Here is a 17,334-nt window from a genome sequence, read left to right as displayed (position 1 = left end):
GAGATAACACAATGTGGAGCTGGAGGAACACAGCAGCCAGCAGCATCAGAGGAGCAGGAAAGTTGACCTTTCGGGTCAGGACCCGAATGTCAACTTTCCTGCTCCTCTGATGCTGCCTGGCCTGCTGTGTTCTTCCAGCTCCACACTAGCTTAACATCTGACCTTGTTAGACCATATTATAAAGGACACAATAGCAGAACATTTAGAGGTACATAATGTAATCAAGCAGACTCAACATGGCTTCATAAAGGGAAAATAATGTCTTGACTAATTTCTTAGAATTCTTTGAGAACGTAATAAACAAGATAGATAGAGGGGAACCATTAGATATAATGTATTTGGATTTCCAAAAGGCATTCAATAAGACTCCATTAGTAAGGCTACTGAATAAGATAAAACCCCATGTTGTTTGTTGCAGTACATTCGCATGGATAGAGCTTGGTTAACTAATAGAAGACAAGGACCAAAATCTTACCATGGCCTGGACAATAGTGAAAAATTTGGCTGAATTGTCTGAAAAGTCCAACAATACCTATCTCAATGTCAGGAACAACTGACTGCATTTTTAAACTAAATTTTGGGTGTCAAAACGAGAAATTTACTAGGGAATAGTGAGTTGCAAATTATGGAGGATTATTCCTTGTTAACTCTATAATTTGCCTCCTCCTTGATATTGTAAGTCAGAATAGGTATTTGGTGATTTCACCTTGCTGCTGGCTGCGAAGAGCCTCCATTTTGCTCACTGCTCAACAACGGCAGACAGCCCTCACTCAAAGTTCCCTGTAAACTGTGCACATGCTCCATGTGGGCATCAGGTGGCATGTCAGTGCTATTCCTAGTGTTGACTTCCGATTTCAGATGTTGCTGCCACTGATGGACTGTGGAGGTTCATGCAGAAAAAGACTTTTTAATAAAAAAAAGAGGAAATGTAGCCATCATCCATGGACGTTTGACATCTGATGTTTATCATCTCCTCAAGAACCTCCTGGTATTGTGGGGCACGTTAGTGACTGGCACTGAAAGGCTGTTGCAAGGACACTTTGCATACATGAACAGGCAGCCAGCACATGGATTGGACCAGGTTGTGTTTCAGGGCTGCTCGTTTGCTCTTTTAGTGCTCGCTCTTTAGTGCTCACTCATTTAGCATCTGTCTGCATACTTACAGAATCCCCTACCTTGCCGTAGCTACTCATATAGCCACACATCCAGGAAGCTTGCCTTGAAGAGGGCATACGTCTTGCTGTATGGCAAAATGCTAGGTCAAGCTTGCAGCTCCACCATGTACCAACAGCTTACACAGCAGATATGCTGCAAAATACCACGCTCAGTCCATGGAGGCATTGATCAGCCGGGGCTGCAGCACAGTAGGTCAAGAGCAGCCTCCAGTCCAGGGAATGGGCCATAGTACGGCATCTGATAGGGGTGTTTTCAGTCAGAGGGTCCATGCCTCTGCATTGGGGAGTGATTAATGGTAAGATCTATGGCCCCATAGCAGCCAGTATGATTAATGCAGTCGGGCGGATATACAGGCATCAGTTATGGGTCCAAGCACTTCTTGTCCAGGGCTAAATAAAAACCGAAAGAACTACGGATGCTGTAAATTGGGAACAAAATCAGAAGTTGCTGGAAAAACTCAGCAGATCTGGCAGCATTTGTGAAGGGAAAAACAGGTCGGAGAGAGGAGCAGAACTTCTTCAGGGTGGGCATGCCTAGAAGAGATGTGGCAGTGAGTTAAATACTAAATAAAAACTGAAAGAACTACGGATGCTGTAAGTCGGGAACAAAAACGGAAGCTGCTGGAAAAATTCAGCAGATCTGGCAGCATCTGTGAAGGAAAAAACAGGAAGGGCCACCAGACCCGAAACGTTAACTCTGTCCTTCCCTTCACAGATGCTGCCAGATCTGCTGAGCTTTGCCAGCAACTTCTGTTTTTGTTCTTGTCCAGGGCTGTCCGGTTAGGTTGCTAACGTGTTCTAGTCAGTCTGTCTAGTCTATCCAGTGAAACCTAGAGGGAAGGAAGTTATGGGATAAGGGAACTGTTGCCATGGAAAGGAGAGTTGGGAATAAATTTGCAAGGATTGAAGGCTGCAGAATGGGGGGGAACGGGGTAGAATGATAGTTTTGAAGGAGAAATTATGTATTTGTAAGATGGGGAAACATGATAAAGTATTGATGGGAATGGGAATGGGACTTGGGAGGGTGTTTCATCCACAGTCAGGAGCACCCTGGCTTCAAGTGGAGGGGCCAGGGACAGTGTATGACCACATCTGACATGGTAAACTGATATGCCAGGAGCTTGGAGAGTGGGGGAGGGGTGCAAAGTAGGTGCAGGCTCATATAGACAGGTTGTATGGAGACCTGGGGAGGTGCTAAGCCGAGGAGGTTCTCAAGAACGGATATCAAGAAGGAAATCTAGATGTTTGGGCCTTATTGACATGTACAGGCAGAGACTAGAAACCACTGCCAGAAGACCACTCGCTATCCCTTTCCATTATGCTCGAAATTGAAACTGCACAATGGGAAAGAGAATGGCTATGACCACACCTGGTGTCTCAACCTGTGAGGGAGGAAGCTGCAGGATCCACCAGTGTGAGGCTCTTCATAGGCCCAGAAGCTTACAGACCAACCCATGTTTTGCAGAGGACCCAGGCCAGTGGGTCTTTGAATCCCTGGCGATCCTAATGTTTCGAATGCCATTGCCCTTCTGGATGCATTGTGTCTGTTCAAATCTGGTGCAGGCACCGGGGATACTGATCTTTCAGCAGATATCTGATGCGTGGCGTGTTAGTCTGGGAACAGCAAGTGGTATGTTGAACTTAGAATTGTGTGAAAAGGGGCATCATTGGTGTGGGAAAGTTATCAATGAGGCGAGTTGATGTGAATTAGTGCGTTATTTAAGTAGGCCCAGAGTGAATTGTTCTTTCCAACCAATTGCTGAAGAAATCATTTTATGTGCACAACAAAGAAGCTTAACTAACGATTTCATGTTAGAGAAAATGCCATTTTAAACAAAACAATTCTTGCATATCTTTGCATGCAGTAAAGTTTGAGAAGATCCGCAAAGTCCCACTGGAGTGGGAAATAGTTTTCATGTTACTAATTCCTCTTCTTCAAGTTTAGATGATGCTAAATCATGTTTTTGAAAGAAAACTAGTTTTCATACATCTAGAGCCGCATTATTTGAGACATCTTTTCCCTCCAGGGGACCACTTAGTTGAAATTAGCTGCAAATTCGTCATATGAAATCTTTAGCAATGACACCCATCTGATCCTGGATGAGAAGTGAACATCTTGTTTGCTGTCTAGTGCATATTTCTTTATTGACAGTGAAGTTTGGAAATCCTTCAGTCTTCATCAGATCAGGAATCAAAGGACACTTTAAAATCTACACAATTCTTTAAGAAATTCCTCACTAACATTTCTTCCAAACTAAATAAATTAAAATCTTGGGAATGCAGTTAGAGTTGGAGGCTGACTGTTTTAGAAGAGCATTGTAAGTTGTGAGCAAAAAATAAAAGCTCAGTTGGCTGCGGGCTCAGATGAAAGAGAGGCCAGCAAACTATGCATTTCCTCAGCGTGCAATGTTCCTCTGCAGCAAATGTGGCAGAAATGCCATCTCAGAATGGGTCTGCTGAGCCACATCAGGCAGTGTTAACCCAAGTTGATACTTTGGTGCAAGCCATCTTTTTATGAGATTGAAGGCTACCAAGGAGTAATTGAGCAGGATATCTTTTCAAGACTCGCCTCGATGGACAGTCCTTTATATTGATGCATCACTCTTCTTTACATACGCACTTCCCCTTTGGCACAGTACCATTTAGAGCGGTTGTAATAAAATAAATCCTTATGATATTAGGAGTCTCTTGAAAAAGACAGGGAAAAGTTGAATGCTGGAATGATCTATTGTTACGTAATCCTAAAAATTATGATAGCTAATTTGGGTTGGAATTATTTTGTTATTTAGGCAAGGGTTAAGCAACATTTTTGTTTTCATTTTGGAGGTGTTTTGTTTGCTTGGTATATATTTAGTCATTTGGTAGCATAAGACTTGAGTATTGTTGAAATGAAATACATTTTGTTGAAGCTTTCTGTCTTGCACTCATCAGGACAACTCACAAGGAAGCAAATAAAAGGGGAAAACCAACATTTATACTGCATGAGAAGAGAGTGCTGATTGGTTGGCCATTGGACGGTGCTTGGCAGAGGTGTTGTCATGGAGCATGCATCCATTACATTACTGCTGTTGGAGAGTTAATAGTCAGACTTTGTTTAAATTTTAAACCAGACATGTTGACTCTTATTGATCAAGACATTGCCATGAAAGATGAACCAGTGATTTGAATTTGTTGAATTGGAACAATGCAGTACATGTACATGTTATTTCTGTCTGGAAAGAACAGTGCTCTGTATGTTAAAGTATGTAGCTTCCAGGACAAACAAGTGTACAATGTTGCAATCGGACTAACAATCCTAAATTAGATGTCAGTGTAATTCCTCATACATTCAAGCTTATGTAGCAGATGTTATCCAATTGCAGAGTCACTTCTAATGTTGAACAGTGTTGAGAGTTTTGCAAATGTGGACTAGTTGGTACAGTCAGTATTTTGCTTGTTGCAGAAATTGTCATTTGCTGAACATCAGTAGATGATTACGTCCTGTGATAGGATTCTTGTCTAAGTGGGTCCAGAAATACGTAGGGACATGCTGTTTGAGATGATCCACCAGTCGGTGGGATGTATGGCCAATGTACCTGGCACCACATGGGCACTGAAAGTCATATACCATATTACTCATTTGTATGATAGACAGAATGTTTTTTTCATCTTGGTGGCAGCATCCTGTTCATGGTGAATGCCACGCGTTGTTGTTACATAGTAGCAGCATTAAATAGCTAGCTCCACCTAGTGCTCAAACTTTTGAGATATCTTACCTTTCCAATGTAATCTGAGGTAGACTGGGTAGTTTTCAAGATTAAAGTGATCGCCTTTGGGCCTTCCATGAGTTGCACAATAAAAGTGAGAAATGATCCAGTCAGGGTAGCCATTATCCTACAGAATGGCTTTGTGCCCCTTTCCACATCAGGTTTGTATGGTGTAATTCTGACTTATAATCTTATAGCGCATGAAACTGTAGGAATCCCAGTGCGTATGCTGACCAGTGAAGGTAGGTTTGCAATAGACAGTAGCAGAGAAATCTTTGCTGATTGCTCAGCTAGGACATCGAAGAAAAGGAACTCATTTGACTGTTCCATTTCAAATGTGAATTTGCACGTATGTTGTAGCTCATGAAGACGTGTAAGAAAATTCTTGCATGCAGTGTGGTTTCAAGTATAGTAAACACATCATCTATAAATCAGAAATATGCAAGGTGTACATAGTTAGTTATGAATTTGTGGAAGGCACATTTCTCATAGGGTCCAAGGCGGCACAGTGGCTCAGTGGTTAGCACTGTTGCCTCACAGAACCAGGGGCCTGAGTTCAGTTTCCCCTCAGGCAACTGACTGTGTGGAGTTTGCATGTTCTCCCCAAGTCTGCGTGGGTTTCCTCCGGATGCTCTGGTTTCTTCCCACAGTCCAAAGATGTGCAGAGTAGGTGGATTGGCCATGCTAAATTGCCCATAGTGCCCAGGGATGTTTAGGTTAGGTGGGTTAGACATGGGAAATGCAGGGGTGGGGGAATGGGTCTGGGTGGGATGTTCTTTGGAGGGGCGGTGTGGACTTGTTGGGCTGAATGGCCTGTTTCCACACTGTAGGGATTCTCTGATTTCTATGATGGTTTACATGAATATTAACCACTGACTCTGGCTATGTTTTAATTGCATTTCATTGCTTTTATTTTGCTAGAAAATTTGCCTTACTTTTGATCTTTGAAGAATTATACCAATTGCACCCAGTCCTATTAGTTTCAGCTTGGTATTTTATGGAGCAGTCTGAGATCAATGGCCATTCTGTCAGTTAATTGGATTTTCGTTTTGTGCTGTTGCTGAGGTGTGAGAAACCTTTGTCTTCAATGTTTTAGCCTAAAGATAAAAGGACAGAGTACAGACTAAAGCCAAAAAAAAGTCAGTTGCATTGGCGTAACTGGAGATGACTGCATATGTATAACACACAGAATTTAAGCAATCTTACAGTGTCTATTGTGCAGAAGAGCATAAACAATTGCCAGGTTGTAACAAACTTATTTTGTGTGCATTCAGGAGTATACGGAAATGGTGGCAGGCTCTTCCTCCTGAAAAACAGGAGCTACTTAAAGACTATGTGAAAAGGAACAAGTGGAGAATTCTGTTCGGCATATGTAGTCTGTCATGTTTGATTGCAATATATTTTTGGACCCACTTAGACAAGAATCCTATCACAGGACGCACTCGTCTACTGATGTTCAGCAAACGACAATTTCTGCAACTCGCTGAATTTGAGTACCAATCGGTAAGTAGGTATTCAATACAAAATATCTAAACTATATCTGTAGCCCGCGGTCTCTCAACACGAATTTATCCTGGATGACATCTTTACTTATTGTCTTTAAAAAAAAAGCATTACATTCCACTAAGTGCTTATGGTCTGTCTGTCCCAAATCTACAATATTTTATTATCTAAAACCTATATCCAAATATGTGTCATTGAAATATTCTGCATAAACATGCACTTCTCATATTAAAAATTTTTGAAAGCAGCTATTCATTTATGCCTGTGTCATAATTTCTCTCTGAACCAGTAGATGGCACTTTAATAGGCTTTCCCATAATTAATCACATACTGAATTTCAACACAGAAATGTTGATACACCTACCATTGATGACTCTGTCCAGATGCCCAAGCCTCCCTTGTTTTGTTGCCAGTTCTCTTTTATTTGCACATAAGCTCTTTATATAATTGTTTTGTACTTTCATTTTTTTGCACCTTTAATATGTTTGTTAGCAGCTCTTCATTTGCTCCTGTTATTGGCTTCCTCTGGCAGAAAGAAATCCAGCATCTTTGCTACCTCTGGTCTTTTGTGTCTGCAATGTAGTCATCCTAGGGGTTTTCAAGGTCTGTGTTACACTTTGCCGAATGTGTGTACTCCTGGATTTTTCTCATCTTTTCAGGCACTTGCCATGTCATCTGATGTTTTCTTTTGTAGCACACACACCAACCTTTTGGTTCCTGAAGCCATTTCAAGCCTCACTAAGTCACTTTTTTAAAATTTAGTTTTAGGGGTGTGATCATTGCTGGCAAGACCAGCGTTTATTGCCCAACCTCAGGTACCCTTGAGAATGTTGTAGTGAGTCACCTCCTTGAACTGCTACAGTTCATGGGAGGGTTTACGTTCACCCACAATGCTGTTCAGGAGGGAACTACAAGGTTTGGATCCAGCAACAGTGAAGGAATGATAGTATATGTCCATGTGAGGATCATGTGTAACTTGCAGGGAAAATTGCAGGTGATGGTATTCCCATCCATCTTCTGTCACTGTTCTTCTGGGTAATGGAGGCTGTGGGTTTGTAAGATGCTCTTGAAGCACCCTTGGTGAATTCTTGACCCATGTCATTTTCTTGCTGAAATAACTCCACAGAGGTTGGTACCACGTCACCATGTCACCCCTTTTTGTTTACATCTGGAGTCCTTAACACTGATCCAGCTTCCACAGAACCTGGTCTCAGATGGAGCAGAACCTCTGACACTCTTGTTTATATTAGTCGACCAGGGCTCCTTGACTGGACCAGATTAACAGCCCCAACCAGGGAACTCATTCTGTGTTGTCCACCTGGCTGACCTCATTATAATTACTACATCCCCTTCCTCTGAGTCCGAGAACATAGGCTGGTTCTTTTTTTTTGTAGATGCTGCTGAGTTGTTTTAGCACTGGTCAGGTTCCTCCAACTCTGCGTTTGATATGGGCAGCATGTAACGCACAGTAGCTTGCCACTTGGGCCCAGAGCTTCTCAGAAGAAATTCCTTCTGCTCTTCAGATGGCAAAGGTGTCGCAGCAGTGACATCCGTCATGTTTACCTTGCAATCTGAGGTATCTTCAATGCTTGATGAAGAGGGAGAACCCACAGGTTCAGGAACAGTCGGCAAGGCAGTCGAGGAGCTGAGCATGCTTTGCTCCCACACTGTGAGTTTGCAGCTTTCAAACGGTCCACATACTTGCAGCTAGCTAAATTGTATACGTCACTGGACCTGACCTTGTGTCGACCATTCCTGTTACCCATGCAGGCCATTCCCTTGGTTCCTACACCAAACTTTGTCCCCTGAAGTAAATGTCTCGCTTTGCGGAGTCTTGTGTCCGGCATTAGCGTTCCTTATATCATTTGCCCCCCTCCCCCCCCTTCTGATTTCTGCCTCTACTTTTTCCTGCAAGTCAAACGGCACTGGGCGGGCCTTGCAGAATCGTGGAATTGCTGCTTGGTCAACATGCGAGGTGGCCTTGGCTCCTTGGATAGTCCCTAGACTTTCCTGAAAAGTTTCTGAATATTTAATTAGGACTTTGCTGATGCCATTCTATCATTGCCACTAAAATAACTCCATGAAGGCCAGTATTCTGGCACCAAGTCACCCTTTACTTACATGTGAAGAGTCCTTGACACTGATCCTGTTTCCTCAGAGCCAGTTCTTGGAGTGAAAAAACTTCTGGGACTCCTGTTTATATCTGTCAGCCAGGGCTCCCTGATTGGACCAGATTAACAGTCGCAGTCAGGGAACTCATATTCTGAGCTTTACCTGGCTGACCTTGTTACAATCACTATACTTGCCTCCAGACTTGCTTTTTCTCCCAGCATTGTTTCTTGCTGCAATGCAGTAATGAAACGTTTTGTACTTCAGCCTTCCAGATCACTTGTGTGATTAATCCTTTCAGTATATCTGAATAAATGAATGCACTAATTAGCTGTATAAACTACATGATGTACTTCAGCCAATACTCTCAATCACTGCACTTTAGCTTCTTTGTAGCTTGAAAACTTTGTATATTTCTGAAATTTAGATATTATGCTTCCATATATTTCTGGATCTTCACAATTAGCCATGCTCCCTATTTTTGTATCCTGTGCAAATTGTGACGCTGTACTTCTTATTTCCCAGTTCAGTCTCAGATACATTGAAAACAACAACGCTGTGGAGCATTACTATAGTAGTAGCATCACTACTTCTATCCCTTCAGTCCAGAATCCATTCATTGACCACTGTCTTGTGGTTTGTCCCTTTGTTGTATTAGCTCCGATGAAAATTCATAAGCCCCACATTCAATGCAATTCCTTTTTAGTAGAGTGTAGGCATTCCTGAAAGAATACTCCAGATTTGTAGCACATTACTGACTTCTCTGATCCACAATAGGAAGAGGAGTGGGCCATTCAGTCACTCAAGCCTGTTTCATTATTTAATGAGGTCACGGCTGATCTGTGGCCTAACTCGAGACTACTTGTACACTTCTGTATATGGAAATCAGACTTTCTCCTGCCGTAATTTAACTAAATAAGAACAAAGTACAATTATAAGAAAAGCTTACAGACTGACAGGAGCTGCAGCCTCCAGGGTATTCAGGTTTTTGATAAGTGAAAATGAGATGATTTATGCAGTATTTTTACAGTTGGATCAATTATTTCTTCATTTACATTCCGCTAATTTACTAAACCTAATCCCTATGAGATTACTTTCCTGTTCATGCTGTATCTGCAATTATAAAAGTGCTTCTTTATTTTCATTCGTGCACTTTTAAAAAAAAATCATAAAATTCCCGTTAAAACTTTTGGAATGAGAGTAACAGTGATCAGGGTTTTTTTTGTTATATAGCAGCAAAAGGGGATAGTTTCACCTTATCTCAATTCATGTGAAATCCAGTGGATGGCCTGTGTACTGCCTACCCATTTACCCTTGCACCTACCATGTTTTACCAGCAGCAGGAGTGCCATCAGGCCAATTGAGGCCCTTAAATCAGCTTTTAATTCCCTATTAATTGCCTTCCTATTGCCACTGATACTTTACTTAGCAGTGGTAGAGTCCTATACTGACTATCCAGCCCAATATTTTTCTTTGCTGACGGTGGTGGTAAGCAGGAGGTTTCCCTGCAACTAATCCTGGCAGTTTTTTGAGGTGGGATTGCCTGACCAAGAGGGGAGAAAATCCTACCTTTACCTATAACAATCAGCCATTTAATGGTTGCATAGCAGCGTTCTGCTGGGGGAACTGTCCACCCCCAACTGAGGGGTCCTTGATACACCATCAAGTCCAGCCCATTGCCTCAAACTTTCCACTAGCAGCTACATTTTACTAAAATTAGAAAATAGAGAGGGAAAAAATACACCAAAGTTAATATATAATTGTTCCCTGTTTCGTTTCAGGATATATTTTATAGTTTTCTTCTAAATTAAGAAATATATCACCAGGCACGTGGTTTAAGGTTGAGTGTGCCATTAAGGAAAGAAATGGACATAAATGATGAGTATCAGTCAGTGTTAGTGCCAAGCTTAGTTTTGAACGGTCTGTGAGAGAACGAGAAGGCTCAGGGAATAAGGAGTTTGTTTTAAAGATATAGGAAAGAATGAATCAGTGTCGAAGGCGCTGCAAACAGTGGAAATTCAGGATAAAGGGAGAATATGTTTTGAAGCTTGGAAGGCACAAGATAGGAATATTCAGACATGGCAGTGACTATAATTGGATATATGGTAATAGATAGAAGGCCAAACAGGCTGTGATAGGAAGAGAGAAATAGAGTCATAGAGTTGTACAGCACAGAAACAGACCCTTTGCTCCAACTCGTCCATGCCGACCATTTGGCCCATATCCCTCTAAACACTTCTATTCATATACCCATCCAGATGCCCTTTAAATGTTGTAATTGTATGAGACTTCATTACATTGTCTGGCAGCTCATTCCATACACGCACCATCCTCTGTGTGAAAAAGTTGCCCCTTAGGTCCTTTCTCAATCTTTCCCCTCTCACCTTAAACCTATGTCGTCTAGTTTTGGACTGCCCTGCCCCAGGGAAAAGACCTTGGCTACTCACCCTATCCATGCCCCTCATGATTTTATAAACCTGTATAAGGTCACCCCTCAGCCTCCGCCGCTCCAGGGAAAATAGCCCCAATCTATTCAGCCTCTCCCCATAGCACAAACCCTCCAACTCTGGCAACATCTTTTAAATCTTCTCTGAATCCTTTCAAGTTTCACAATATCCTTCCTATAGGAGGAGACCAGAATTGCATGCAGTATTGCAGAAGTGGCCTAACCAGTGTCCTGTAGAGCCGCAACGTGACCTCTCAGCTCCTATATTCAATGCACTGACCAATAAAGGCAAGCGTACCAAATTCCGTCTTCAGCATTCTGTCAACCTGGGACTCCACTTTCAAGTAACTGTGACCATGCACTCCAAGGTCTCTTTGTTCAGCAACACTCTCCAGGGCCTTACTATTAAGTTTATAAGTCCTGCCCTGATTTACCTTTCCAAAATACAGCACCTCACATTTATCGAAATTAAACTCCATCTGCCACTCCTCGGCCCATTGGCCCATCTGATCAAGATCCCGTTGTACTCTGAGGTAGCCTTCTTTGCTGTCCACTACATCGCCAATTTTGGTGATATTGGCATACTTACTAACCATACCTCCTATGTTCACATCCAAATCATTTATATAAATGACAAAAAGCAGGGGACCCAGCACCGATCCTTATGGCATACCACTGTTCACGGGCCTCCAGTCTGAAAAGCAACCCTCCACCACCACCCTCTGTCTTCTACCTTTGAGCAAGCTCTGTATCCAAATGGCTAATTCTCCCTGTATTCAGTGTGATCTAACTTTGCTAACCAGTCTACCATGAGGAATCTTATCAAACGCCTTACTGAAGTCCATATAGATCACATCCACTGCTCTGCCGTCATCAGTCCTCTTTGTTACTACTTCAAAAACTCGATCAGATTAGTGAGACACGATTTTCCATGCACAAAGCCATTTTGACTATCCCTAGTCAGTCCTTGCCTTTCCAAATATATGTAAATCCTGTCTCAGGAGTCTCTGCAACAGCTTGTCCACCACTAATGTCAGGTCACAGGACCATAGTTCCCTGGCTTTTCCTTACCATCTTTCTTAAATAGAGGCACCATGTTAGCCAACCCCCAGTCTTCTGGCGCCTGACCTAATGCTATTGATGATATAAATATCTCAGCAAGGGACTCAGCAATCACTTCCCCAGCTTCCCACAGAGTACTAGGGTAAAGCTGAATATCAAAGGTTAGATTTGAAAACAGATTTATTTTCTTCATAACTAAATTATGTTTTATGTTACGTTCAAAAAATGAACCAAACTTCTTCTGGTCATTGAATTTTGTATTCTGAAATAAGAACAGAAAATGTTGGAAATATTCTACTAGTCAGGCAGCATTTATGCAGACAGAGATAAAAATGGCCTTTAAACTGAATGATTTACTCTGTTTTCTCCTTCCACAGATGTTTTTTGACTTAATGAGTACAACTTAATTGTTATTAAAATTTGATGGAGTCAGTTGCAATTAGCTGGCTTTTGACTCTTAAAGGTATTTCCAAATTGGTTAAACGTTGAAAACTCAAATTTCAATACCTCGTACTTCTGGCAGTTTTCACTTGGATTTTAGTTTACTGTTTCTCATCAAAGCAAAATCTTCATTGTGCCTAAGTGAGGACACTACCCCGTTTCTAATTATTTTCTCTACATCATGAGAATGCTGGGTAGCCACAAGGCTGAGATTAGGAATTCAGAAATCCAACAAGTGCATCCTTGCTGCTCGCAAAGACATTGCCAAATTAACAAATTCATGAACTAGTAGTGTGCCACTGTAATTTTTATTTTATAGCTGTGTATGGTGTATTTGTAAAGGTTCCTTTGCTGAGACTAATAACATTAAAATATACATTTTCAGTGGAATTAGAAAAAATGCAACTTCAGAAACTTTCAGTTTAGTTCTCAATAGCCGCATTGAGTTTACAATTTTTGCCCTAGAGAGTCTGCACGAATTTCACAATGTGCTCTTTCGAAATCTGAAGATTACCTGACCTTATTTTGCTGTAATGAAAGCAGAAAATGCTGGAAATACCCAGCAGCTCTGGAGTCATATATGGAGTTAATGTTTTGATTTGAATATGACTCTTCTGAAACTTGAAGAAGAATCATTTTTACCTTGAAAAGTTAAGTTTCTGCCCTTACAGATGCTGCCGCACTTGCTGAGTACTTATCAGTAATTTCTGTTTTTATTTCCAATTTTCAGCATTTGCAGAATTTTGTTTTTAACTCTGAACTTGGTTTAGAATCATTTTGGGTCTTTCAACCTTCCCTGAATTTGGCAATGATGTTGGAGGACTGCAGAATTACAAATATTATGTCTTGTTCAAAAAGTCAGAATTCATGTGACACCAGGTCCAACAGGTTTGTTTGAAAGCTCAAGCTTTTGGAGCATTGCCCCTTTGTCAACTAAAGTTCCATGTACCAGCATTTGACCCGTATCCCTCTAAACCCTTCCTATTCATGTACCCATCCAGATGCCCTTTAAATGTTGTAATTGTACCAGACTCCTCCACTTCCTCTCGCAGTTCATTCCATATACACACCACCCTCTGCATGAAAAAGTTGCCCCTTAGGTCCCTTTTACATCTCTCTACTCTCACGTTAAACCTATGCCCTCTAGTTTTGGACTGTCCCTCCTTGAGGAAAAGACCTTGGCTATTCACCCTATCCATGCCATTCCTGATTTTATAAACCTCTGTAAGGTCACCCCTCAGCCTCCAATGCTCTAGGGAAAATAGCCCCAATCTATTCAGCCTCTCCCCATAGCACAACCCCTCCAACTCAGGTAACATCCTTTAAATCTTTGCTGAATCCTTTCAAGTTTCACAATATCCTTCCTATAGGAGGGGGACCAAAATTGCGTGCAGTATTCCAAACGTGGCCTAACCAGTGATCTGTACAGCCACAGCATGACCTCCCAATTCCCATACTCAATGCACTGACCAATAAAGGCAAGCATACCAAACACCTTCCTCACTATCCTATCTACCTGTGCCCCCACGTTCAAGGAACTATGAACTTGCAGTCCAAGGTCTCTTTGTTCAGTAACACTCCCCAGGACCTATCATTAAGTTTATAAGTCCTGCCCTGATTTGCCTTTCCAAAATGCAGCACCTCACATTTATCTAAATTAAAATTTCAGCAAAAAATACATCCACACTTTCAAGACTATCAAATGGCAATGATTATTCTTTGCAATTCTGAAAACTGTATATCTTAATAAAAGCTACAAATTCAGAAGAATTTTCTGTTTGAAACACTGTCTAAAGAATTTCTTCCCCATATATTTGTATGTAAAACCAGGACACTGAGCAGCAATACACTTATGATTATATGTTGTACATCAGAAATAATTTGCTGCATAAATGGATTGATAAACCTTAAGTTCACCAAATAATAGCTTGTCAGACTGTCAGGTTGTGTGTAGAACAAATGCACTTAACTCACCACAAAGCATTAGTAAAATGTAGCACCTTTATTCTGTTGTTTACTTGTTGGAGCAGGAATCAAATTTAGCAAAATGTAAGGATGATAACAAAACCATTCAGCAACTTGTGAAATGATATTTGACATGACTAAAAAAATCTGACAATTAGTGTTGGAAAAATGAGACCGATATAAAGCACTCGTAATTTTTAATAAAAGAGGATAAGACTGGTTATGATTAAACTGAATGATGCAAATTCTTCCTTCACAAATTCATCTTTTTGCAAAGTATACAGAGAAAGATATAAACCTTTTATAAATAACTCATTTTGAGAATCTGAGGAAATGTAAGTTAATTCTAAAACATGACACTCTGCATGATTCTGTTCTCTTACACACCAACATATAGATTAGCCACTTTCTGATAAACAGTAGCACAGTGTAACTTATCAGTACAGGGGTTACTGGAGTGTGCTATGAGTGAGTACAGCTAGGTAAATTCTTACAAGGTGTATTTTAACATCACACTGTACTTCATTGTCTCAAGTGCATGAAGGACAATAATTAAATAAAGAATTTTCATTTCTACAGGGCTGATGACTCTCATTACTTCGGAGAGACCCAAAAGTGTTTACAGAGAATGAATTATTTTTGAAGTGTAGTCACTCTCGTAATGTATTGTAAAGTAACCACTCCTTACACACAGTGCTCATTTTGTATCTCAAGATACTTCAGAATACTCAGACAGTGAATAAAGGTTGCGGAGGTACCAGTCTTACAGTTATAGGGACAGAGCTTTTGAAAGGAAGGAAGAAAATGTTTTGGAGATGTTGAGGGAGGCAGTCACTGTGGACAAGGGGTACCATAGCTCATGTAGTCACTGAACCCGTGGTGCTGCCAACGTTAGATTACATGGATTTCCTACTTAGTTTGATATCCAATTGGTGGACTGGGAACTTGGAATGGAACAATGCAACTTTGATAATGCCCATTGTACATAATTTTTAAGCTTAACCATGGTGTTTTGGAAGGAAAGTGGAGGGGGAAATCATGCCTTAGCTATTCTTTCTTATTTTCCAGCGCCTGGCTTATAGTGGCTTTTTGAAAAGACAGGGGAGCAAGGCCAGCTCAGTCACGGTGTGGCCCAGGAGGTCTCACAGGCCTGGGGAGAAAAACACACACTTAATGCAGCTTAATTATCATCTTAACATTTTTGAATGAATTGTTGGATGAACTTTACCTTGAAGAATAGATGCTGAAACCATGTTTGTTTCTCATTATTTCTTTCCTCCCTCAGGTGCTGGAGAGCTACAAGGATAAAATTCTACCTGTGACTGACCCAATGTATAAAACCACTCAGTTTATTTTAAACCAGTTGGTTGAAAAAAACAAAGATATCCCGGGAGTTTCTGAAACTACATGGAGTATTAATGTTGTTGAAGATCCAGAGATAAATGCCTTTGTCATGCCAGTAAGAATAAACCATGAAATGTCTTCAGGCTAAAGATGTAAACATTTACTATACTACACTAACAGCTTAATTGGGATCTTTGCAATATCTGAGTTATCATATTCAGTCATGAATTCTGTATTACAACTAAAAAATAATTTCCTTATTCTATCCTCTTGTGGCTTACTTGATTAGTATTTTTCTGCAGTTAACATGTCATTACAGTGTTTAATCAGTGAAGTGTCTCTAACGCTTCAGCTTTTGTTAAGTGTCCAACTTAATCCGTGTCACATTCCAATTAATTCAGAATCTCATCAACTTGTACTTGATGTTACCTTGTACAATGAAGCAGGACCCAATAATAAATACCAATTAGAATTTTATTCTAAAATATAGCTGAAAGTGATATTTAATTAAGGCCTCCTGGTGACAATAATGTGAACTTTATCAGTTATCATTAACCATCTACAAATGATGGAGTGTAGTGCATCAGTGCATAGGACAACATCATGAGGAAGGGGCATAGTTTCATTTTCAATTTCCCAGGTGTTGCTGAATTCCCAATCCTGGCATTGTTGGGCCTCTAAGTACAGCAGGTGCATCACTCAATATGAGTGAATATTGCAGGAAAGAGAGTTTCTTTGCATTACAATCTGATTTACTACCAAAAACAAGTACATAGCTCTTGTGATTTCAGCATGTTATTTAGATTGGATCTGCATATTGAGCAAAGATCTTTCTAAGGATATATCCTAGTATGGTGTTTTCATCTGGTAGCAATTAGAACATATACTTCAAAGTTTGAAATAATATTTTTGTACTGTAAAACTAACCTATATATATATAAAATTAATTGTTCATTAGGAACAAGCTAATGACCAATTTCCTGCAGACTATATCAGTTAAAAATAGAAGAATTAGTGATTTCCACGGCAAAAACTACTTAACAATGTGCGAGCTCCAATACAAATTCAGTGCTCAATTTGATCTGCATCCTTTCATCTCAATAATGTGTACCAGTGGCAAAACATTTACATTGGATGTTCCTTTTGTGCCAGTGGTTGTGTTTCTTCATCATTGATTTACTACCATAATCTGACCATATTTACAAGATGGAATTGACCTTGCCTGTACCATGTCATGATTTCAAACCGACTCAACACTGATGATTTTGAGAATGCACTGCCCTTAAAATGTAAAATGTTTTGACCAAAGAGAGAAAGAAAGAATGCTTCTAAACTAAATTATTCACCATTAAAAGAAAAATAATCAGCACATTGTGCACAATTTGTGTGGATGCTTTGTTATCTGGATGGGACAGGTTTACTGCTTTTTGCTTGTCCTTCTGTTGATATTTCTATCTTTACACTTGCTGCATATTAATTTTACTGAATTTATGTGCTATTTTAAATGATTAGGAAAGGAATCCTATGGAGTTTGCAGGAAGGA

General features: G+C 40.5%; 1 protein-coding gene across 1 annotated transcript in view; it reads left to right on the top strand.

The window, feature by feature from the left end:
- The window catches only part of oma1 (OMA1 zinc metallopeptidase), a 65,781-nt gene that overhangs the window by 5,911 nt on the left and 42,536 nt on the right, over positions 1-17,334 (top strand). Inside the window, exons 3-4 of the mRNA XM_048601903.1 lie at positions 6,196-6,424; positions 15,733-15,906. Coding sequence (XP_048457860.1) covers positions 6,196-6,424; positions 15,733-15,906 — 403 coding nt within the window. The remainder of the gene's footprint in view (positions 1-6,195; positions 6,425-15,732; positions 15,907-17,334) is intronic.

Source organism: Rhincodon typus, chromosome 10, assembly GCF_021869965.1.
Source record: "Rhincodon typus isolate 14 chromosome 10, sRhiTyp1.1, whole genome shotgun sequence".
NCBI lineage: Eukaryota > Metazoa > Chordata > Chondrichthyes > Orectolobiformes > Rhincodontidae > Rhincodon > Rhincodon typus.
The sequence above is the reverse complement of the archived record's forward strand: the minus strand, read 5'-3'. Positions and strand labels throughout refer to the sequence as shown.